The sequence below is a fragment of the Barbus barbus genome (genome assembly GCF_936440315.1).
Source record: "Barbus barbus genome assembly, chromosome: 20".
Taxonomy (NCBI): Eukaryota; Metazoa; Chordata; class Actinopteri; order Cypriniformes; family Cyprinidae; genus Barbus; species Barbus barbus.
Window position 1 is genome coordinate 25,459,856 of NC_136748.1, and position 25,990 is coordinate 25,485,845.

Sequence of the window (25,990 nt, forward strand, 5' to 3'; positions counted from 1 at the left end):
CAGCTGTAGGTAATGTAATGCTAAATGCTTCTTGTATAAAATCATCCTGAGGCCTGTATTTTTAAGTCACGAGGGCTATATCTTTAACTATAAGGCTGTGAGTATAAGGTCCACTTGCATAAATGCATAGTTTCCACTAGCATAGGTTAACCATGTAGGTTTCTAGTTAATGGTACACATTAAGGCAAGGTTCAGCAATATTATAAAGGTAGATTTTAACTGACAATTTGCACTGTTTTCAAGTGTTTTTCATAACTGGTGGTGGCAAATTATTAATAGTAATCAAACGTATTTCGTGCTCTTTACTAGTGCTGTCAAACCACGATTAATCGCATTCAACATAAAAGTTTGTTTACATAATATATGTGTGTGTACTGTGTATATATAAATACACACACATGCATGTATACCTTGCCCACATCAGCACTCCTGAAAACACTCATAAAAGCCATTGCCATTATGTAAAGTGTTTGCATGAATTATTGCTAGTTAGCAGCACACATTATTGCAAATAATTATTTCAAAGACTGACTAAACCAATTCTGCATTTAGAAGTTTGCACTCTTATGAAAATACACTCATGATGAAATTAACTACTCCATTAAGGATTTTTACCTTACCATAAAAATCATACTTGTCTAATACTTCAATTTAAGCAGTTAATTAAGATTAATTCTCAATGTTAATAATTAGAGTAAGAATTCATTACCTATCAAATGAAATTTACTATTAGATTATTAAACTAATATACTAAAACACAATGTAATGAACAGCTTTTTGTAAATATTATAGGCTACTCTTTGCAGAAGGTTCGTATTATACAAACATAAATTATATCCCAAAATAAAACTGTTATTTTGGTGCTTCTCACAGACTGACCCGGATATGAACGCTGGAGCCGGTGTTATCATTTCCGGTGTACAGCAGAGCTGTGTGGTTAGATCTGTTTACAAACTTCAATATTAAACAGTAAATCTCTCGCATTATGTCCCGAGGCTCGAGCGCAGGGTTTGATCGACACATCACCATCTTTTCTCCTGAGGGGAGACTCTATCAAGTCGGTGCGTATCGATGAAAGTCTGCCTTTATTCAATCGAAAGAATAAATGCCCAGTCATTTTGCACCAGGATCATTCTGCACCTTTTTCTTGCTCAGATTAATGAGCATTAAACATTAATTTGATTAAAAACAAATGCAAAAAAAATAATAATAATAAAAGCACTTTCGTTTTCATGTTTATGAATATTATGCATGCAGATATTTATGCAGTTTTGTTCACGTTTCACTTGAGTTCTGTCTTTTACAAGTCACTACATTTTATGAATTATTTTCACCCTTATATTCTGTATTTCACATTTATATATTTTTTTAACATAATTATAAAATATTTTATGCATGGTTGCATATTCTCTTGTATATTGATGAAATACCAATAAAAGAATAATGAAACACTTGGTTGTCAAAATTGAGTGGCTTACAATTTTTGCATTTTATGAACAATTTATGATCATAGTTAACATGTTAATTTTATTTTCTACAGAATATGCATTCAAGGCCATTAATCAGGGAGGTCTTACATCAGTAGCTGTTCGAGGGAAAGACTGTGCGGTTGTTATTACTCAAAAGAAAGTTCCAGTAAGTTTGTTTTCACTGTTTGTCAACCACACTTTGATTTCTATTTAACTATGCAAGAAATATCAACGGCAGTTGTATGAGCAATACTTGTGCATGCTGTTATTAAGTTTTCCTCTTTTAATCACCCAGGATAAGCTTCTCGATGAATCCACCGTCACTCATTTATTCAGAATAACAGAAAACATTGGCTGTGTGATGTCTGGCATGACAGGTAAACTCATCTCAGCAATTGTCCAGCTTAAGTGATTTTTAGAATATCTCTTTTGACTCTTTTGAATGGTGAAATGTAAAACTATGTATTATTTTACACCACTTGTAATGTATTATGTTTCTCTGTGAAGCTGACAGCAGGTCGCAGGTGCAGAGGGCGCGATACGAAGCTGCTAACTGGAAGTATAAATACGGCTATGAGATCCCTGTAGACATGCTGTGCAAGCGCATTGCAGACATCTCGCAGGTGTACACACAGAACGCAGAGATGAGGCCACTGGGCTGCTGTAAGTATACGGTCTGATTCAGGGCGGTATGAATGGAATCAAGTCACATTTATTTGAATACAGGTTTATACCGTATACAGCTACACAGAAATAAGCAGCAAAATAACTTGCAAAATTCATCAATTCAATTTCAGCTCAAAGCAGCTATACAGAAGACAATAGTGTTATCATTCATCTCAGTTTTGGTAAATAACACTGTCAAGGTGGCAGAATTCATAAATTATGAAAACAAATTCAATTTAGCTACAGTATAAGCAGAATCAATATTCAGCGAGTCAATGTTAATTCAGTTCAGTTCAATGACTATTCCAAAGTTCATCAATTATAAATGAATTTGATTCAGCTAAAAACCAGCTCTACAGAAGACAATATAGTTCAGTGCTGATTCATTTTAGTTTAATAGCAGTTTCAAGCTTGCAAAGTTCATCAATTATAGCTGAACTGAATTTATTTCATATACAGTTCTGTTAAAGACAAATAGTATCAATATTCAGTTTGAAGTCAGTTCACTGTTAATTCAGTTTAGTTAAGTGAATCTTAATGTTGCAAAGTTCATCAACTATGAATGAATTTGATTCAGCTCTTCAGCAGAGTGTCATTTTTTTCAGCTCAATTTAGTTCAGTGTTGGCTCAGATTAGTTCAATAACAGTGTCAAGTTTGCAAAATTCATAAAATGTAAATATTCAGCTCAAGTCAGTTGATTCAATTAATTAACTACAAATCCAGTATATACTGTAGCTTGTGAAACAATCTGTTTAATGCAACAGTAAATATTTAAAGTGTAGTATTGTTAAAATGTTATCATGTGACCTTGCAGCAAGAGATGCACAGTAATCTAATGTGTGTAAAACACCTAAACTTTTAATAGACCAATGAAATAATGAGCCTTGAAATAGACGGCATCTAATATTAAGTCTAATGCATTGCACTGTGTGATATATTTGCATATCCTTACATAACATTTGCATAGATTTATTTACATATGTCCTGTGTGTCAACCACCAAACCATACTCGATAAACGGTAAAAAATCCCCTCTTGGTACCACCAGTTAGTAGTACTAGGCTAGTACTTTTAGATTGTCTACATACACTACCGTTCAAATGTGGTCAGTAATATTTTTTTTTTAGTCATTTCATTTAGTAAGGATGCATTAAATTGATCAAAAGTGACAGTAAAGACATAAAGAATATTACAAAAGATTTATTTCAAATAAATGTTAAGTCTAGAACATTACATAGTGTTCTCCGGGTAGTATGTGTAACATTTTGGAAGATTTAGTATGAAATCCATATACAGTTGTGTGAAAAAGTGTTGGCCCCTTTCCTGATTTTTTTATTTTTTTGCATGTTTGTCACATTTTGTTTCAGATCATCAGACAAATTAAAATATTAATCAAAGATAACACAAGTAAACACAACATGCAGTTTTTGAATGAAGTTTTTTATTATGAAGGGAAAACTAAATCCAAATCCACATGGCCCTGTGTGAAAAAGTGCTTGCCCCCTAAACCTAATAACTGGTTGGGCCACCCTTAGCAGCAACAACTGCAATCAAACGTTTGCCATAACTTGCAATGAGTCTGTTACAGCGCTGTGGAGGAATATTGGCCTACTCATCTTGGCAGAATTGTTGTAATTTAGCCACATTGGAGGGTTTTCGAGCATGAACCGCCTTTTTAAGGTCATGCCACAGCATCTCAATAGGATTCAGGTCAGGACTTTGACTAGGCCACTCCAAAGTCTTCATTTTGTTTTTCTTCAGCCATTCAGAGGTGGATTTGCTGGTGTGTTTTGGATCATTGTCCTGCTCCAGAACCCAAGTTCGCTTCAGCTTGAGGTCACGAAAAGATGGCCGGATATTGTCCTTCAGGATTTTTTGGTAGACAGCTGAATTCATGGCTCCATTTATCACAGCAAGTCTTCCAGGTCCTGAAGCAGCAAAACAGCCCCAGACCATCACACTACCACCACCATATTTTACTGTTGGTATGATGTTTTTTTTCTGAAATGCTGTTACTTTTACACCAGATGTAATGGGACACACACCTTCCAAAAAGTTCAACTTTTGTCTCGTCAGTCCACAGAGTATTTTCCCAAAAGTCTTGGGGGTCATCAAGATATTTTCTGGCAAAACGGAGACGAGCCTTTATGTTCTTTTTGCTCAGCAGCGGTTTTCGTCTTGGAACTTGGAACCGTCTTGGAACCATGCAGGCCATTTTTGCCCGTAAAGCAAAGTCCTAATCTCAACTGAACACCCCTGGTATGACTTTAAATGCAGACCTTGAGCCGAAAACTCATCACCAAACTCCAATGGCTTGTATATGGGTACAGTCATTTTAGACACTTTCAAAACTGTTGCAACAGAGATGGAAATACAGTTTTTAAATACGTGAATTATGCTTCCATCTTTGTTGCCACAGTTTTGGAAGTGCCGCCTTCTGTTCTAAAGAAGGGGGTGTCCCAATACTTTTGTCCATATAGTGTATGTACAAGTCATTGGTGTTTGGTGATGAGTTTTCGGCTCAAGGTCTGCATTTAAAGTCACACCAGAGGTGTTCAGCTGGAATTAGGACTTTGGTTGATGCAGACCAGTCAAGTTCTTCCACACTGACTGAAACAATAATTTCTTTTTGAACCTTGCCTTATACACAGAGGCACTGTCATGTTAGACTAGAAAAGGGTTCTGTCCAACTGTTACAATAAAATTAGAAGCCCACAATTACCTAGAATATCATTATATGCTTAAACATTAAGATTTGTACTCATAGAAATTACTAAAGTAGTCAAACCTGTTCATTAGAAAGGGGTGACCCAATACTTTTGGCAATATAGTGTATGTGTATGTGGCATCAATGTAAAGGCATGCTATTGTGTATTGTTCTAATCTGTCAGGTATGATTGTGCTTGGTGTGGATGAGGAGCTGGGGCCACAGGTCTATAAATGCGATCCTGCAGGTTACTACTGCGGCTTCAAGGCCACTGCTGCAGGGGTGAAACAAACAGAAGCCACCAGCTTCCTGGAGAAAAAAGTGAAGAAGAAATTGGATTGGACCTTTGACCAAACAGTAGAGGTATGATACCCCAAATGGAATTAATACCCTTTGTTGTGGTTGTATCCTCCTACACTGAGTTCTTTTGTGCACTTTTCATCCCCACAGACTGCAATAAGTTGCATGGCTACCGTTCTGGCCATCGACTTCAAGCCTTCAGAGCTAGAGATTGGGGTTGTTACCACAGAGGAGCCCAAGTTCAGGTGTGCTTGTACATTTCTAATAGAACAGGATGTAATATTTACATATCACATACATAAATATAGCATTTATGTCAACCACCAAACCATTCTCTATAAACTGAGAAAAATACCCACTTGGCACTCGGAGTTACTAATACTAGTACACTTTCATTCTATCTACATACAGTACAGGTTAAACTTTTGGGGTCAGTAAGAATTTATATGGAAATGTATAAACCAGGGCAAATTAAATTGATTTTAAGTGACATTAAAGGTATTTAAAATGTTATAAAATATTTGCATTTTAAATAAATGTTCATCAAAGAATCCTGAAAAAACAATGGTTTCAGAAATAATATTAAGCAGCACAAATGTTTCAACATTGATGATAATAAGAAATGTTTCATAAGCACCAAATCAGCATATTGAAATGATTTCTGAAGGATCATGTGACACTGAAGACTGGAGTAATGATGCTGAAAATTCAGCTTTGATATAAATTACATTTTAAAATATATTAAAATGCATTTTTTTTTAAATGCAGCATTGATGAACATAAGAAACGTCCCTTAAAAACATTAAAAAATCTTACCGACCCCAAACTCAACTGTAGTCTGTTTCAAACCACTAGGTTGTGTAAAATGATTGAGTACAATTATGATGTTCATTTTGGTAGTTATGTATATTTCTATGTTTTCAGAATTTTGTCAGAGTCGGAGATTGACACCCACCTCATGGCCCTTACTGAACGGGATTGAGAACATCTGCACGAGTCTTACCACGTGACAAAAAAAGTCTGAGAATTACAATCATGTCATCAGTATTCAGGTCAACTGATGTTTTTTGCTGTTTATGTAGCTTTTTCTTGTAACAGTACAATAAAAAAATTATAATGTTTTGGAAAACAGTGTTTAATTCTTTCTTTTTTAAGCAAGTCAGATTTAAGTGTAGTGAAAATGCCAAAACGACTAACAAATGAGGACATTAGAAGCAATCAAAACCAACAAAAGAGCAACAACATGCAAGTCTTGGTTAGCCTAACGCAGTACACATAAAAAGTGTTTTATTTATTTTTTATATAAAGAAAACGAGTAGATAGAATATAGAAAAAAGAAACCTAGTGTTTTTGTTGTTTTTATAAGAAACAAGTAGATAGAATAGAAAAAATAAATTTTGGATTAATTGTAGAGGTTTGATGGAATTGGCTGGAAGACCTGCCAAGAGAGCATTGCAATAGTCAAGTCTGGACAGAACAAGAGCCTGAACAAGGAGTTGTGTTGCATGTTCCGAGAGAAAGGGCCTGATCTTCTTAATATTGTATGATGCAAATCTGCAGGACCGGACAGTTTTAGCAATGTGGTCTGAGAAAGTCAGCTTATCATCAATCACAACTCCAAGTATGTATATAATGTATAACTTATGTATATAAATTTATATTATATAAAAATGTGTATATATATACATAACGCTCTTTAATATTTAAATTAATTAAACTTTAACTTGAACTTATGAGTTACCGTATTATTTTTCAGATTGTCAACTTTTATGAGGTAATGTGTTGCTGCCTGAATCCGTTTCCTGCTTTTTACAATACATTTCTTTTGGCAGCAATAAAATATCAGTAATTTATCTTTTCAATCACCAGGAAGGGTCTCACAGTCGCCTTCGTTTATGGGAAGCGGTGTAAGTTAGCGCCTGTCTGCTTTTCTCACACTCTCTTAAAGAAATAAATAGCATTTCCTAAACTCTCACTTAAGAATCCCCTCCAGACATAGCATTTGCATAGCTGTAGTGCTGCGGAGAGACAGCAAAAAAAAGTCGGATTTTCCAAGTGGCGGCCTGCTGTCATTTCTCGGATCTGGCTGAATCATATGAGTATTATCCTGTATTTACAGGAGCTGTCAAGGGCCCTACATGTCCTAACCCGACTCCTCAGGGCTCAGAAAGCGAGTGCTATGACTACATCATTTGCATGGAACTTTTCAAGAGGTGTCTCAGGGACTGAAGACGCACAATGGTATCTCAAAATCAAAAAGGCGTGCAGTCCGGATTCACGTTCGGAAATAAGCAAGGTTAAGATGAAGGTGGATTCCCTTTAGAGATCTCAGGTTTGTATTCAAATCATGAAAACCACATACACTTATTGACTCTCCTTTACTGTAAAGAGCAAGACGAAAGCAAAGTGTGACAGCGAGTTGATGCATGACTTGTGAATATGAAAGTTTGAGGAAATTTTCAAGGAGTTTCACTTCACTTTGTTGGTTTAAATGTGATTTTAAATGGCAAACACTAGGAATATTTAAACCATGCTAATGAAGGATGTGAAAAATTAAGTTCTGTGTTAATATAAGCTCAAGATCAGAGTTGTAAACAATGTTCAAATAACATGCTAAATGGACACTAAACCCTTTTCCAAGAACATCAATGTTCAGGGAACTTTCTAGGAATGTAATCTCAAAAATTTCCCTGTGGGTAAACTGTTGACTAATCTACCATCCTGATACATTTCTTCATAAAGCAGCATTGTGAAATTCCACAACGTTCCTTATTTTGGGAATTCAGGAAGTCTGGGAACTTTCAGCATTGCCAATTTAATCTGAATGGCCCTTCCTGTTGAGGAAATTCCAGTGAACTCAGCTGACGGAAAACAGTGTACAAGTTCTGCAGTTACAAACACTTCTCCTCAGTGACATAAAAAGGATATTTAACTTCCTCATCTCTCTTATAGAACCGTTCTCATGCATTTCCAAGGAAGGACACAGTGTCAAGTTGAAGGTTTTAATTTAAAATGTTATATCTTTCCACAAAACAAAACAAAAGTTTCACTCTTTTATATATACACATGTACATGTTAATATAAAAATAAATCTGTCTATATGAACAATATTTTACATCACAGTACAACAGAAATACAGCTGTTCATTTCAGCTGACAGTACAGTCCATCATCGAGAGCCGATGGTGCGCTTTAGTCGGCCTCTCTCCAGTGTTGCTCTAATACACCCTTCGCTTCTAGGCCTCCTTTTACATCTGTCTTGTACTTGCGCCGCCAATGAGCCGTGAGCCACCTGAGACCCCGCGAGCTCCACTGCGGACTCGTTCCTGGACACCTTGAGTGAGAACATCAATCTCTTTCTCCTTTCACCTTCAAGTCCTTCTACACTTGCCCCATCACTTTAATATCATCATAGATCTGTGAAACGAGAAAAAATGACATTAGGACTTCATAAAACGTGCTTCTTATTTGAAAGGAATCAAATGAACACCAGAAAAGGAATGCTTACATCTTCTTCATCAGATTGGTCTTCATAATCCTCGTCGCTATCTTCTGACTCACTATCTGGAAGTTCCCTAAGGTGTGGCGCCGTGTGCTCATACAGGACTTTTTGGATGTCTGTGTTGGCCCGGCCATAGGTCAGGTGATAAGGTGTGTGACCGCCGTACGTGAAGCTGTGAACATCAGCGCCTTTGGCGATTAGAAGTTTAACCAGCTCAAAGTTCTGGAGGTCGACTGCTAAGTGGAGAGCGGTTCGTCCATTACACTGCTCCTAAAGACAAATACAAGTATTTTTAGCCATTTGGTTTTACAATGTGGTTAAGATACAGACAGATCCATTTAAAGAAAAAAAAAGATTTTTTTTTTACCTGTGCGTTAATGTCTGCACCAAGCTGGATGAGGCTTTCTAACAGCGACAGGTAGCCTTGGTTGGCGACCACGTGTATGCATTTCTGACCTGGACAGTAAAATGAGATTGAAATCAGATCAAAAATGTCCAAATGAAGGTCAGAGATGATCATCGCAAGGCACATGGAAAACACCATCTTACCATTATAGTTTGGTGTCTGGAGGATGCCTGGGAGGTGCTGCTGACAGCCCTGCGTTAGGAGGCTGAAGCAGGCCAGAGAACCTTTCCTGCAGGCGATATGGAGGGCCGTGTTTCCACTGTCATCCACCAGAGATGCATCACAGCCGGCTTTCAGTAACTGCTCCACTAAAAGAGGCTGCTCTGTGACTACGGCCAAATGCAAGGCAGTCTGAAAGCAGAGGAGAGTGGTTTAGTATGAGTTAAATACTCATAATAGAGGGAATATAGAGGTATTATTATATGCACATGTTTGTAAAACTAATTTTGCTGTACCTGTCTCTGGTTGTTTTGCATGTTGAGGAAGGGGTCACCATAGGACAAATTAATCATTTTTATTGCAGCATCTTTGGCCTCGTGAATAACGGCAAGATGTAGATACCTTTGAAAAAAAGTAATAACACCGTTATGCAACTGTCAAACATTTTTATATCTAAAACAACTTTCTTGGTGTGCAGAGAACTGTATTTTTCCAAGTAGGGACATGCGCAGCTCTCGTGCGTCTGACTGTTTGGCTCGCAGCCAGGGACTTTCCGAGCTCGCGAGGCCCCGCCCACATTGACGCCAATGCCAGAGACCTGCAGAAGCCCCGCCCAAATTGACGCAGCGCCAGAGAACAGTCCGTACTGATGCGGCGTTTCTGTTTACATAAAGGCCATTATGACTGTAGGGTGTCTGCGCACGCGCGGTACGGGTTTAGAATGGAATGAGCAGCACTTTAAATGTGCTCAAGAACAATCGTAACCCTTGATTTTTTTAATGTAGTGCAATAAGTACGTAAATAAACGTATTAATTACATTAAAGTTCTTTAGAAACTAAAATTTGTAATTTTAGTCTTTAAATTACTTAACTGTGCCGAAGGACAATCACGATTTTTTTTGCATTACATTAATAACTTGCTAAAAAACAACAATGGGGTCTAAATAAATAGTTCTCTGCAACCTAAAAGTTGTTTCGCTTTAATGCATTATATTTTCTGTGCATCTCTTTAAAATATCAGATGCACGTGAATGCTTTGCACGAGCTGCATAATATTGTTTTTAAAACTTACGTGTCTCCGTCTTCGGTGAGCTCTTTCTTCCAGGGCTCGTCCTCGGCCACTTTCATCCGCTCGAAAGCAGACTCCACGTACATGCATTCGTCCTCTTTAAGCGAATCCAACCCGCTGTCTAAACGCTCGTCGTTGCTCGCAAGCATTTTCCCAGATTTGGGTCCGCGGCCATCCTCATTATAATCCATTTGGTTGGTGTTGCTGGTTCGGTAAAGCTCCATGCTTGCGTCGGAAGTCTGTGTAGCTGTTGTGGACTGAGAGAGAGTCGAGCTGAGTTAAAAGAGACGGAGGAGGAGCTTAATTGAGGGGGATTTCCAGTGTGATTGACGTCTGATGAACTTTGGGGGAAGTTTTCTGCTTCATTAAACACACCATCAGATCAGTAATACTGAAAGCCTGTCTTTTCCAGAATCAAAATATTCCAAAATCCAGCTGGGGCTAAAATACAAAATCAACAACTAAACATTGTGTGTCAGAAAAGAAAATATTTAGTGCACAACATCACAAAGTCTACTTTGGTGGTTTGCAAAAAATCCCACGTTCAAACATCTCAGAATTTTTACTGAAAGATATTGAATCATGCATATAGATTTCAGATGGTTTCCATTATTCTGATATTGCATAATTTGGACAAAACAATACATAAAATATGATGGTGCATATAATGTATAATATTAAAAATCCTAAAATATTTATATTTATAGTATTTTTAATAATTTAAAAAATCTGATTATAAAATTATATTATTAAAATATATAATAATAGTGATTATTACTAACATAATTGTAAAATTATATTATACTTTTAATAATTGTATCATTACAATTTTTGAATAAAGGTCACAAGATGTATTTATTTGAACAAAAAACATTGCATTAAATATAATTTAATTGCTATTTGTTTAAATATTAATATATTTGTGACATTTTATAATTGCATTTTTAATTCTATATTTTATCAATTAAAGTTATAATTCTAATTATAAACTATATTATTAAAGTATATAATAATTCTTATTATTAATTCTAAAATTACAAATTTACTAATTTTGTGATTTTTTTTTTTTAAATGTTTGCTGAAAGATATTGAATCATACATAGATTTCAGATGGTTTATAATTCTGACTTTGCAATATGTGAACAAAACAAAAGTAAATAATTCCTAAAATGTGGTGGTATGTATAATTTATAATATAAAAAATATGTATAATATGTTTCATATAAAATATGAAAATACAGAGGGGTCCAAAAGTGAGATTCACCTTATGTATTTTTTTTGTTGTTGTTGTTTTTTGTATTAACAATTTGAAAAATTAAATGTAAAAATCTAAATGAATTTCCTAGCATTACTTTTTAAAAATAATTAATATAGTACATAATACATTAATGTAAAGTCCAGGAAGTAGACTCTATGGTGGCAACAAAGTACTGCTTCCTCATAATGTGAAGATTGGGAAACTCCCACAAAGGCATTTACACAAAGGAAGAAGAGAATGCGTCGTTTTTGCTCAAGACGCATGTGTACAATCCAAAACAGCCTGTTCTCAAACACAACTACCATAGTAACAGTAACCAAGCGCGGTAAACCCCAAGGGCAGAGGGTGCTCCATTAAAACGCAACTACATGTGCACATTGTGCAGGAGCACAACAGAAAGCCAACTCCCAGGAGAGAATGCTTTTACTATTGTAAACTTGTATCAGTGTGACTTAGAAACAGGTTCAGTAACTCGTCTCTGATCTAATTAATTCAAGTAAGATAAGATGATTATGAGTGGGAATGTAGGAAAGTGACCTACAAATCACAACAATGCAATTGCTTTGCAGTGCTATCAGGAAATCCCAACTCATTTAATCTAATCAAATACTGGAAACTCTGAAAATGTTCCTTTCCGGTCTCATGTGATCAGTGTGGATAGGACGTCCTGTCCAGCTCTGGGTTCTTACACAGATAGGTGACGAAGGCTGTGATCAGCTTGTTTAAGAGTGGGAATGTTTGGTGGGAGACTCTTTGCTGAGGCAGTTCTGACACAGGCATAAACACACACACACACTTCCTCTGTGTTCACAGGCTAAACATCAGGAACAAGACCATCCATCACATTTAAACATGATCACTGACTCATCACATACCGTCTCATATACTTAATATGTAGCATTGTAGCACATATCTGGATGTGATGCTTAAGGAATAATACAGCCATGATGAATTATTGGGTTTTTGTGTAACATGTGACCATATTTTAATATAATCTTTTGATTATGAATGAAGAGTGACTTACATTTCAATTATTTCCTTGTAATAGCAATCACATGGCTTCAGAAAGCTTGAAATATTCTGATTTTATGGTGCATTTATGATGCTTGTTATCATTTTTGAAACTTGATGGCGTCACTCAGCATTCAAATTCAATTCAGTTGAAAAGAGCCGGGTGAACATTATGTCCATTCTACATTTTTTTTTTCCATGGAAGCCATATGGACTTCCTTGGAACAGGATGATGGTGAAAGAGTGATTTTTTATTTTTTTTTTATAAATTAATCCTATAAGTTTAATACATATATGCATTTGTCATTAATTGTTGCACTTTTGTTTTTAATGCAGTGCTGCAATATTTAATATAGGCTAGATACAACATACAAACATTTTTAGATATTAATATATAATATATATTATAATTTAATTTATTAATATATTTTTAGTACTTATTTTGCATAGGCTACACAAAAGTTTGGAGTTTTTTATTTTTATTTTTTTGGAAGAAATAAATTAGTTTATTCAGCAAGCATTAAACTGATCAAAAGTGACAGTAAAGACATTTATAATGTTACAAATTATATATATATATTAATTATAATGGTCTTCTTTTGAACTTCCTATTCATCAAAAAACGTTGTCAAAAATGTATCACATTTTCCATAAAAAATTTTTAAGCAGCTCAGCTGTTTTCAACATTTATTTATTTATTTATTTTAAACAGCAAATCAATATATTAGAATGATTTCTGAAGGATCATGTGACACTTAAGACTGGAGTAATGATGCTGAAAATCCAGTTATGCATCATTACATTGTACAATATATTCAAATAGTTATTTTAATAATAGTATTTCACTATATTACTGTTTTTACTGTATTTTTGATCAAATAAATGCAGCCTTTGTGACTATAAGAGACTTTTGAATGGTAATGTATGTAAATTCCTGTAAATAATTTGAGATGCTATTTCTTGAACCTGATTAAACAAGGCACCCGGTGTCTTATGATATATGATGGTGACTTTCCCAGTGGTTCGTCAGGCTAAATAAACACTATATTTTCTCTCATGTGTGAAACATAATGTAAGTTTTATCTGAAACTTGCTCACATGAAACAGCATGTTCTGACACACCACCTGCTGACTCACACTGAATGACACTGAAGGTTTAGAGGTGAAGTGAAGGACGTGTGACCCACCCTCTCCAAACACCACTGGAATTTCCATTTTCTTCCAGACTCCTCTAGTGTCACTTACATTTCTGGTTTACATTAGACATAAAAGACACTTTTTAAACATGAAAATAGGGTAAATCACTAACCTTTTACCTTCAGGTTTCCCCCATCTTTCCATCACCAGACCTGCTGTTTAAAGCCCCAGAGGTGTTGAATGGGGATTCTGCAGTGTGTGTGTCACTGCACAGGACTTTTAAACAAGTCATCACATTTTTCCCAGTTTCAAGCAGAGGACATTTTAGACAGAGGGAAATCCTAAAGCTCGGTCCATGTATCACACTGTTTAAACAGTATGAATGGAATGTGATTCCACACCAATCTCACCTGAAAGGGTGCAGCAGTCCAACAGGTTATGTAATGGTTATGAGTAGTTTTGTAATCTTTATGCAGGAGACTGAATTTATTTTAAAGGGCCAGTGCATTCCCTGCATACTTCACTTAAAGGTTGCTCTCTCCCTCACATGCAAAAGTTGCCCAGAGACAAAGCATATGCATGTAATGTAGCTGGTATTTCCCTTTTTTTTTTGTCTAGTGAGACAATTCAGTTATATAAACAATAAAGTGACACGTTTTTTGCAAATTACATTTGTTCATTTAGCAGATGCTTTCATCCATGCATTTTATTTTTTTGTAAAATATTGACGCAAAAATAAAATAAAATAAGTAGCCTATCCACTGAAAATATTTAGTAGCATAACTAAGTATTTCTGGAACACACGTCTGACGGAATCTGTGAAGGATTTTCCAGCAGCGCAGACGGCTCTGCTCCCTACCGCCCTCTATCGGACAAACCTGTTCCCTTCAAACAGTTACACAGGCACCACAGAGACCACGCATTTTTAGTGTCTTGACACTTTTATTTATTTATTTATTTATTGAATGTTCCACGTTCTTTAAATGCTTAGGTTCAGTTTGTTTATTTATTTTAATTATCTATCTATCTATGAAATACCTCTGTTACACAGTGTTAAACATTTAAAAAATGGCCCTATATATAAATATTGCAAAGAAAGAAAGAAAGAAAGAAAGAAAGAGACATAGTAAAATACTGAAAGAGAGAGAACAAAAGAATGAAGGAGAGGGAGGGAGAGAGTGAATGAATAAAAGAAGGAAATGCCTTGCAAAAAAAACCAGAGTAATTCCTCAAATATTCCAGAAGATGGCGACAGATTGTAATAAACAGTAGATTCAGTGAAAGTTCACGCATCAATCACACGCAGCCATTATTAGTCATCATCACCTTTGAATGATATATACATTTACAATAATGACAATTATATATTTGAATAATAATTGAACATTTAAGAATCTAAATAGCCTATTAATGCAAAAGTTTTTTAAAAGCATCCTGTACTAAATAAACTAAACCGGTAAGCTGTTGTAAAATTGACTGATACTGCCAGTGAAATCAGGTCTGTACAATTAGTAATTATTTTAAAGTAATGCATTAATGGAGAGGACCATTCAATTCCTTTTTTTTTTTTTTTTACACCGGTGTTTCAGTTTTTCAGGTAAATTGATGTGACGTCCATGTCATAATTTTAAGCTAATGGACCAAAACTGTGTTAGTGATAAATGCAACACGAGCCCTAATTAGATATGACTAAATATTAATTATTATTCAACAATCTGTCTGTATAAAGCTGCCAGAGTCTGATGCTGGAGCTGATCATCTCCTGCAGAACGAAATCAAGAGCCATCCATCCGTCTATCTATCTATCTATCTATCTATCTATCTATCTATCTATCTGTCTGTCTGTCTGTCTGTCTGTCTGTCTGTCTGTCTGTCTGTCTGTCTGTCTGTCTGTCTGTCTGTCTGTCTATCTATCTATCGTCTGTCTGTCTGTCTGTCTGTCTCTCTCTCTGTCTGCCTGTCTCTCTGTCTGTGTCTCTGTCTGTCTGTCTGCCTATCTGTCTGTCTCTCTGTCTGTCTGCCTGTCTGTCTACCTGTCTCTCTGTCTGTCTGTCTATATATCTGTCTGTCTGTCTGCCTGTCTGTCTGCCTATCTGTCTGTCTCTCTGTCTGTCTGCCTGTCTCTCGGTCTGTCTATATATCTGTCTGTCTGTCTCTCGGTCTGTCTATATATCTGTCTGTCTGTCTATATGTCTGTCTGTCTGTCTGTCTGTCTGTCTGTCTATCTATCTATCTGTCTGTCTGTCTGTCTGTCTGTCTGTCTGTCTGTCTGTCTGTCTGTCTGTCTATCTATCTATCTGTCTGTCTGTCTGTCTGTCTGTCTGTCTGTCTGTCTGTCTTTATATCTGTCTGTCTGTCTGCCTGTGTCTCTGTCTGTCTGTCTGCCTATCTGTCTGTCTCTCTGTCTGTCTGCCTGTCTGTCTACCTGTCTCTCTGTCTGTCTGTCTATATATCTGTCTGTCTGTCTGCCTGTCTGTCTGTCTGTCTGTCTGCCTATCTGTCTGTCTCTCTGTCTGTCTGTCTACCTGTCTCTCTGTCTGTCTATATATCTGTCTGTCTGTCTCTCTGTCTGTCTATATATCTGTCTGTCTGTCTATCTATCTGTCTATCTATCTATCTATCTATCTATCTATCTATCTATCTATCTATCTATCTATCTATCTATCTATCTATCTATCTATCTGTCTGTCTGTCTGTCTGTCTGTCTGTCTGTCTGTCTGTCTGTCTGTCTGTCTATCTATCTATCTATCTATCTATCTATCTGTTTGTCTGTCTGTCTGTCTGTCTGTCTGTCTATCTATCATCTGTCTGTCTGCTAAATGCATAAATGTCAAATGTCTGTCTGTCTGAAATTTTATGCTACTATGTTCTTAATCAGTAAACTCTCTTGATCGTCCCCTCAACAAACCGGCCGGGCGTCTCCACCGGCGCTTTCTCACGCTCATTTGTCGTCCAGATGAGTGTCCTGGGAGGAGAATCCCAGCTCAGTATAATGGGATGCTAACAGGTTTGTGGCTTCAGCAGCATCCATCCGCCCCCTGCTCCACAGAATAAAGAGCCGCGTCTGTTATCAGCGTCCGCAGCTTCTGCAGGTTATCAGCAGCCTGACTGACCCCAAACACCCTCAACATGGGAAAACCAGCGGCGCATATTCCCAGTGTTCACTGCACACTGCTGTTTGACCACCAATTACAATATGATCTATTCTTGTATTGTAGCCTGTTCTGTTGTTCAAGAAAACACTGCGATAGATTAATTGCGTTCTTGCTATGTAGCTATAAACGAGTTAACCTTAAAGACAACACATTTAAGTAAATAGATTGTGATTTCTGTAGGCCTATATGGACATTTCATTTAAAAAAAAGAGATTAAGAAACATTTAAATAAAATTTTTATTTAGGGGGAATTAATCATTAGCATATAGGCTACTTGGATAAGCGTCTGATATCATTAGAAAAATGACAATCAAAATAGAAATTTGCTTCCCTGCCACCAAAGGCATAATACAATATTATCAGTAATAATAATATTCTCATAATTTTATTTAAAAATATAATAATAATGAAATGAAGAAAATAATGAAAATAAAAATAAAAATAAAACAACAATGTTAAAGCTAATAACTTTAGGCATATTTCCTGAACTAGGCTACAAAGTTTGGCACACTAATTGAATTAAAAAATAAAATAAATAAAACATTTATTATTTAAAACTATTATTTGTTTTAAAATAATGAATTATTTTATATAAAAAAATATACAAATAAGAACTAATAAATAAATACAAATTAGGAATATAATTTCTAAAAAATTTATTTAAAATCGACAAAAGTTGATAATATATATATATAGTTATTAATATTACGATTACTATGATTCTGAAAATAATATTATTTTGTCTTGGGACAGGGTTGCATATTTAAAATGGAAGCTAATTTAAATATAGCCTAATAAATAATTCCTTCTAAATATAAGTCCGTATATGTTTATCTCTATCCCTTTATACAGTCGCATATTCTTTCAGTTTAAGTTCGGTGGACTGATCTCGCATTACTGAACAGAAAATTGTAAAACATGGGAAGGTTAAAGAGCCCATCGATCCCTTGAGACCTTTGAGATAACAATCTGCTGCCCATTAGAAATGAATCTGTAACTGGAACAGCTCATTAATGCTCATCCCGCCCCCTCCTCGTTTGAATGTCAGCACTGATTGGGCACAACTGCGGCACTGACAGTGACCTCACACAGAACCTGAAGGCGACCCAAAGGATAAAACGCGCGCGGGGCGCATCACGGCGACAGTATCCAGCCCACATCTTCTCCTCAGTAGTTTCATCTGGACATTGGGTGAAGATGCCACGAGGATTTTTAGTGAAACGGAGTAAACGTGCCTCATCTGCATTCTACAAGGTGCGAGCGCAAGAAGAAAAAGAGCCGCGCACAGAGGACCTGCCTACCCAAACTCCAAATGCAAGTGTGCCGGATGTGCTGGAACCTATAACGGAATCATGGACAAGTGATGTAAGTTCTAAACATCTTCTGGAGGACTCTGGAGGGGTTATTGGAGAGAGCATCGATTACGCACAGAGCTACTTCAGCCATCCGGAGCAGAGCGCGTCATCTCCGCGCAACAGCACCGACTCCTACAGCCCGATCAAATCCATCAGCACGGAGCTTTTGGACAGGTGTCTCAGCTCACCAGCCATGGCCGAGTCATTCCCCTTGGCCACCCCGGTGTCTTCAATCGAGCGTCTGCTAATGAACCATTCTGATATGAAGTTTGGCACACCGGTGCCCTCATCGGTGCCCACCTACCCTGCCTTTCACCAGTGCGTAAAACGCGCGTTCATGGACTCAGAACGCAAAAGCAAACCACCCAAAAAGCCTAAAGTCATCAGAAAGCTCAATTTTGAAGACGAAGTCACCACCTCACCGGTCCTCGGGCTTAAAATAAAAAAAGAATGTCCCGAGTCAAAACTAGCACCGCAAAGTGGCAGAAAAAAACCGCTCGGTGAGTTCATCTGCCAGCTTTGTAAGGAAGAATACCTTGATCCGTTTTCTCTAGCCCAGCACAAGTGTTCCAGGATCGTCCGGGTTGAGTACCGCTGTCCGGAGTGCGACAAAGTTTTCAGCTGTCCTGCCAACCTCGCGTCTCACCGCAGATGGCACAAACCTCGCAACCTGAGCACTGGAGACGCGAAGAAGTCTCCGCTGGAGGCGCGCAACCACGAGAAGAACTCAGTGGAGGGGAAGGAGAACGCCAGCAAGCTGAGACTGAACAATCAGCACCAGCTGAGTCCGGACAGCTCCCAACAGCACAGATCAGCACCGGACAGCAACATGATGCAAAGGGGATCCCAAGACCCTCCTCTGGACCAAAGGTTCCAGTCCTCGGAGAAATGCTTTGAAATACGTATCGGCTCCGCGGACAGCTCGAGGTTGTTCGATCACTGCCCCGAGGAGCCCGACAGGTCCAGCAACCCCTACCTGCCCTCATCCGTCCCGGAAGAAGTGTTTGAGTGCCACTACTGCAGCAAGAAGTTCCGCAGGCAAGCCTACTTGAGGAAACACCTGGCCGCGCACGAGACGATCAAAGCATCCTCATACGCTCACATCGAAAGCGGACAGATCATTTTCTCGTGTCACCTGTGCGGAGCGCACTTCCCCTCCGCGGAGATCAGGGACAAACACCGACTCTGGCACGCGGTCAGAGATGACTTACTCCTCAGACCTGATCTGAGTCCTGGAGAACAGCAGATATACTCATGTAAACAATGTCCCTCCACGTTCTTCAGTTCTCCGGGTTTGACCAGACACATCAACAAGACTCATTCCACAGAGAACAGACAGATGATGCTCTTACAGATGGCCGTCAGGGATGCTGATCTCACAAACACTTCAGATTGTGTCTAACGACTTCTTGTTGATATTATCAATAATAATAGGTACGGTGTCTTTATGTGGGAATATCGAACTTGAAGATTTTCTTTGTCGACAGCAGAAATAGTTTATGTAGCCTTTGATAATCTTGGGTATCACTTTATAACTTCCATTAGTACAGCAAGTTATTAACAGACATTATATACAGAGTTCCTTCCCTTTTGAGCATGAATTTTCCAGTTGATACTCTCTCTATATACATGTATATGTGTGTGTCTATATATATATATATATATATATATATATATATACATACAAACACACACATACAAAAATACATATATAATCAATTAAATCAAGAGATGCGAACTATATTAACAATAGAAATAGTTAACATTATAGAAATTTCTCACAGCTTTTGTTAAAATTTAATTACAAAAAACAAAAAAATCAAGGATTTTTCTTTAAATTTATCAGAACTGAGAATAACAAGAAATATAGATGTTAAATATTGAAAATTCGAAAATTAATTAGAATAGTTTCTCAATGTTTGTAATTTTTCCGGGCCTGGAAATCTCAAATCTTTGAAATTTTCAGATATTTCCATGACCATGTGAACCCTGTATATAATACTTTGCTCATATACATTTAAATTTGATTATTATAAGCACTTTCAGGTTTGATTCATATCTATTTAAATTATTACTGAAGGTTCTAAACTGTTACTCATTAAAGTAATGTATTAATGTTGCCGGTTTAATTTATTTCATGCTTATAACGGGAAAACTCTAAATCCATCGGGCTTGAGACTCAAGGCTCACAGCAGGTTTTTCATTAATATGTCCTTGTAATATGGGAAAAGTGAATTAATATATTTTGTGTCTCATTGTAAAAGTAGCTCCCATGGAAAGCTTACGTAATCTAAATCGCTTGATTTCTAGATTATAAATGAAGGTACTGTATATTTCATTATATTTTGATTGACAAGAGTAGCTGCAAAAAAAAATGTATCTCTATCATAACTGCCAGGAAATGCCATAGCATACGTCAAGACTATTAGAGGCCAAAATGTAATAAACCACAAGTGTCATATTTATATTTTCATATGTAGTCATTTTCAGCTGTTATGGGGGAAATGAAGATGTCAATAAATCGAACCGTCTACAAATATCCTTTTAAATGTTGCATGTGTTATTTGCACAAATCCACCGGAGCTGCTGCTTAAAACTGAAAAACAGAAATCAGTGCACTTAAAAGAAATCACAAATGGCGAAACATTTGATGCACCCAGTAACTGCACAGGACTTGATATGTTGTAAGAATACTTTTATTCTTAAGTGTAGTTGCACATCCACTCTCCTTCGACATCCGATACATACGTATAAAGATACTAGCATATGACATTATTGTGGATCTGTGCGTGTGCTTGTGTGTTGTGCAGCTGTTATATCAACACATGCAGTTAGTACTGGAATCATGCAGCATTTGGTCAGTAGTAACATACACAAAATCTACCCATGAGGTTGTTTTTTTCCCCTCTTGAAGTTACGCACAGGTCTCAGTTGCTTGTGTGCAGGCCTTTAATATACACGTTATAATTTCACTCCAGAAGGGTGCTGCATGATTTCAACTCCACAAATATTTAGTTTTTTTTTCTGATACATTTCTAAATGATTTCGAATTAAAAAGAAAAATAATAAAATCTGACCCTCATGAAGTCTCACATAGCTTTCAAGAAAATAAAAAGTGGATTTTATCTTAAACATGGCAACAGTTATAACTTGCATCCGTAGTCTACAGGGCCAGATACCCTTATATCCCTTAAACGTTCAAAATTAAACGGAAGAGTGCAGACCAAAGCTAGTGTCAATTATGTTTTTTGTACACTTCCATATCTACACGTATAGAAAAAAAGGCTGTTCAAATGTCTCAAAAAACGCCGTCCACTGCTGAACTAGCTCGAAAAGTCCTGAAGCGTGTAGTTCGGTTCAATTTGGCAACATCGCCGTCTCCCTGCAAGACCTGTTAATGTGACAACTCATTCACACTTTCCTTAAAAATCCCATCTAAGATGAAATGAATCAAAATAACGTTGCAGTCAAATGATTTATGCTGATAAACCTGCATGGGCTCGTCTCTAAGGCTGCTGTGCAACGAAACAAAACGACTTTAGTCCAGCAAAAATCTAGCCATACAGACAAACATTCAAGCTGAAGACTTGTTCTTTGACTTGTTCTAAGTGGCCTTTTTTTTTTTTTTGGTTGATTTAAATACTGTTAAATATGTACACAGATCAGATACTGTTCATACACTATACACATACATTAAATATGTATATATTTTATATTTATAGATATATACACGCACAAATAACCATTACAAATGACAAAGGGGCGGGGTTCAGTATAACATTAACATGAAAAAAAAATCAGTAACATTCTAACGTAGAGAAAACTGAATATACAAATTGCAATAAACCTTGAACCATAAAGCAAACCAGCAAATAAACAAACAAATGTGAGTGTCAATGTTATATAAAAACATGCTCCACATTAGGAGAGAAAACAAACTGAAATATGTAACAGCAAGAAGTGCTTCATATTAAACGCAAATCTGCTTCACAAACATGTTTTCGAACACTTTTTTTCTGCCAACAGTTTGTTGCGTCTTTACAAATATAAAAAGTTGTGGTTGATACGATGGCAATCAAAAAGAAACATTTTCATATGATTTTTTTTAATGATCACTGGCACTCTGAGTAGTGGACAGCCTCAGTGGCCACCATCTACGACAACAGCAGAGGAAGTTATTTAAGTAAAACAACGCGATATCCATCAGTGATCGACAAAAATAAAGATTTCAGTCATCTTTGATCACTCTGGCTCTGAATGGGAGGAGTCAGACAGCGTTGGGGGCGTGGCTACCACAGGCAATAGGGCGTGGGTTGTCTCTGACAGTGCAGTGGGCGGAGTTCCGTGAGCGCGAATGGAGTGAAGTGTGTGCTTGCTCACTCAGGTCAAGTCTTGTTGGCGGAGCCCGAGGAACGTCGAAGCTTCATGGACATCCGGCTCTTGCTAGCACGAGGTGACATTGGCGAGGCTAAGTCGCTGCCGTCTACCTGCATTGCTGGACTTTCGGCCAGCTGACTCTCGAGGCATGAGCCTGTCCGGGAGGGATGGGGTGGAGGAAGAAGAAAAGACAGAGATCAGAATGTCATGACGCTAGATCGTTCACACGCTAAACACATCTACATCTCGAATGTGACATCTCATTACAGGGTTACATTTAGCTTGGGTTTGTGAATTAGAATATGAAATACATATTGGGTTGAAATGTGGGAAATAAATGTCTATATTAAAGACTTTTTTGAGATCATTGTGAATTTCACTCAGATTGGAACGGGAAAAACCTCTCGGTTAGACTAATTTTGGAAAATGGTACATAAAGAACAGAAGTAACCAATAGTGAGCAAAATAAGTGTGAAAACCCCTTCCTGAGGAGAGTGAGAGGTTAATGCACCAGTGCATTGTGGGTGAAGTTCACAGAGCGAATCACAGGGGATGCTGGGACTAATCAACGCTGAGATCTGACACCTCGTCCCTCGATGAGACCAACAGGGGTGCAGTTACAATATCGCAACACAAACTACATAATAAAAGAGGAATGGGGAGGAAAAAAACAGAGAAGGTACTTTGCCGTTTTCAGTTCCTGCATACCATTCACAGCTAGCGTGAAAGACCTTCCGTTTCAAGCCTTTTCCCTTTACCTTGATGAGCCCAATGTTTTCTAGTTGAGGTTTGGGAAGTAGCAGAAAAATCACAGCATTTCTCTCTTGGGGTGCAAGAATGGACAGAAGTGGCAGATAGAAAGGACAACAAGAGAGAGAGGCGGGAAAGATGCAAAGCGATGTGCAATGTAAGAGAAAGCAGAGAAAGAATACAAAAAAGACAGGAGGAAGAAAAAGAGAAGAAGAGATACAAGATAAAGGTGTGAGCAGGCTTAGAGGGAAAACAGTAGCAGGTGCACATAAAATACAAGACAACAAATGCAAGAGCTGATCTCTCCATACGCTCATGAAGGTTTATTATTCATACACACACTCGCTCATCCACTCGACTTACACACACACACACACACACACACACACACACACACACACACACACACACACACAGCAAAAAGATGTCAGGATTACCACCCACTAGTAGCTAAAGTCCAAAAATGAATGCTGTGACACCAACACCACATGTAATACTCTCCGGTGGTTTTGAATAAAACAAGGAAATCATCTGCAAAATTTGTACCTGAATGACTTCTGTAAAGCAATCGTGCTCAGCAGTAGCGTTCCGGAAGTAAAACGCCATTCACATAATGCAACATTATTTATAGAAGTATTTAAAAAAAGACCCATACGAGTTCTGTTGAAAAAGGGATAACATGCATTACCATTCAAAAATATAGGGTCGGTAAGATTTTTAATGCTTTGTTTGATCAAAACAAAATACAATAAAACAGTAATATTGTTAAATATTACTACAATTGAAATAACTGTTATCTGCCTGAATATAATTTAAAATTAGCAGTAATTAAATTTATTCTGTGATGCAAAGATTTTCAGCATCATTACTACAGTCTTCAGTGTCAAGAAATATTTCTTATGATTATGATTTATTGAAAACAGTTGTGCTGCTTAAGGTGTTTATGGAAACCGTGGTATAATTTCTTCAGGATTTTTTGTTGAATAGAAAGTTCAAAAGAACAGCATTTTTTTTTTTTTTTTACAAAACTCTTGTAATATTATAAATGCTTTAACTGTGAACTTTAAATACATTTGAGCAATTAATCAATGTGTCCTTTATGAATAAAATTAATAAAAAATTAGAGACTGTAAATGTTGGTAGTGTACAGTCAAATGATCAATGTTGTAAAGGCAATTATTTAAACTGGATGTTCGCATTACAGCACAGTGGTAGTTATGGAAGCTACTGAATAATAAAAAAAAAGGTTATTGCGACTTTTTCATCTCACAATTCTGATTTTTTTTTCACAGAATTGTGATTTATAAACTGCAATTACGAGTTATAAAGTCAGAATTACGATTTATAAAGTCACAACTGCGAGATAAAACCTTGCAAATCTGAATTTTTTCTCAGAATTGCGTAATATAAACTCGCAATTGCAAGTTAAAGTCCAGTTTTTATTTATTTATTTTTTTTTGGGGGGGGGGGGCTGATATGTTCTCAGAATTGCGAGTTTATATCTCAGAATTATGACTTTTTAACTCGCAATAGCGAGTTTATATCATGCAATTCTGAGAAAAAAAGTCAGAATTGTGAGATAAAAAGTCGCAATTACCTTTTTAATTTTTTATTAAGTGGCGGAAACGGGCTTCCATAGGTAGTTTTTTTTATGTTATGTTGTGATTCAATCAAGAGTTGGTTGAAGAACTCTATTAAGAATCTTCAAAAACACTTACTTCCGGAACGAAGGCTGCTAAAAAAGTTGGCAGCTGCCCCTGCTGAGCTCTATTATCCACACGAGAGCTGTTATACTGTTGATTCGGCCATTCTGATGATTCCATTCAACATTTACACAGATAGACAGACATATGTGTGATACAAAGAATAGAAGATGAGGTGAGTGAAGCTGTGAGATCATGCTGGGCACACACATGAATTCTAGAAACCTAGAGAGAGGTGAACAGTGTAAATGTTGGTCAGTATTAGGGATCTTGTGTGAACATGCCATGCAATGAATGCTTCAGACTTCCCATTGAACAAAACAGAAAACATGGAAAAAGAAGGGAACTGAAAGGAAAGGAATTGAACAAACAAGATGAAGCGAAAAGAGGAGGAGCTCATAACGTCGTTACAAGCCAAACAAACGCAAAAGACAATCAGGCAGCCTCAGTGTACGGCATCTTCAGGAATCTTACCTTTAGATACACACAAGTGAAAGATTATGATCTGAAGGGGAAACATAAAATAAAAAAAATAAAAAATAAAAATTAAATGGGAATGAAAAAAAAGAAAAGAAAAATGATCATTTGGGTTTATAAGGTACCAGGAGCCCAACACAAAAGCCAGAATAAAAGCTTTGGGTTTGATAAACAACTCAATTTGCAGAAAATACGAAACTAAAAGAAAGTTTTTCAGCCCAAAAGCAAATTGTGTTGCAATAACTAAAACACGAATGAATTTGTGTATAGTCATGCATGTGAATGAAAGGCTTGGATAACGCCTCTTATTTGTGTATTACAGTCTCAGTGAGTGATTGGGGGAAATGATCAATTAATTATCTTGAAAATTAATTTATCTGCTATTGTTTTGTCGGAATTGTCTTCCACAAAAAGGGCTTAAGGCTACTTCTGGACTGCCTTTGCTTCAAGTTCAGCTGTCATGTTCATTTTAAGGTGAATTCCTGTAGCT

At 36.9% G+C, this 25,990-nt stretch overlaps 4 protein-coding genes across 7 annotated transcripts in view; 2 read left to right on the plus strand and 2 right to left on the minus strand.

Moving 5' to 3' along the window:
• Positions 1-900: 900 nt before the first annotated feature.
• LOC306886125 (proteasome subunit alpha type-6-like) lies at positions 901-6,267 on the plus strand. The gene is made up of 7 exons (XM_079443012.1): positions 901-1,061; positions 1,541-1,635; positions 1,765-1,846; positions 1,977-2,132; positions 5,027-5,205; positions 5,293-5,387; positions 6,067-6,267. Exons 1-7 carry the CDS (start codon positions 986-988, stop codon positions 6,122-6,124), a joined length of 741 nt encoding a protein of 246 aa, XP_079299138.1. The 5' UTR covers positions 901-985; the 3' UTR covers positions 6,125-6,267.
• Positions 6,268-8,131: 1,864 nt separating this feature from the next.
• LOC306886105 (NF-kappa-B inhibitor alpha-like) lies at positions 8,132-10,718 on the minus strand. Its single transcript, XM_079442987.1, has 6 exons — positions 10,281-10,718; positions 9,505-9,610; positions 9,193-9,400; positions 9,011-9,099; positions 8,650-8,913; positions 8,132-8,558 (listed from the first exon to the last, which is right to left on the minus strand). Exons 1-6 carry the CDS (start codon positions 10,499-10,501, stop codon positions 8,523-8,525), a joined length of 924 nt encoding a protein of 307 aa, XP_079299113.1. The 5' UTR covers positions 10,502-10,718; the 3' UTR covers positions 8,132-8,522.
• A 7,317-nt stretch (positions 10,719-18,035) lies between these two features.
• Positions 18,036-19,595, plus strand: LOC306886762 (insulinoma-associated protein 2-like; the record flags this gene model as incomplete). Its single annotated transcript, XM_079444073.1, has 1 exon — positions 18,036-19,595. The coding sequence occupies one exon, from the start codon at positions 18,036-18,038 to the stop codon at positions 19,593-19,595; it is 1,560 nt and encodes a 519-aa protein (XP_079300199.1).
• Positions 19,596-20,878: 1,283 nt separating this feature from the next.
• Positions 20,879-25,990, minus strand: part of LOC306886487 (ral GTPase-activating protein subunit alpha-1-like) — a 75,634-nt gene continuing 70,522 nt past the window's right edge. For 3 of the 4 annotated variants that reach the window (XM_079443623.1, XM_079443622.1, XM_079443624.1), the window contains exon 40: positions 20,879-22,724. In XM_079443623.1, coding sequence (XP_079299749.1) covers positions 22,579-22,724 — 146 coding nt within the window. In that variant the 3' untranslated portion in view covers positions 20,879-22,578. Of the gene's footprint in view, positions 22,725-23,278; positions 23,394-25,990 lie in introns of all 4 variants that reach the window. The other variant, XM_079443625.1, reaches the window with a different exon arrangement.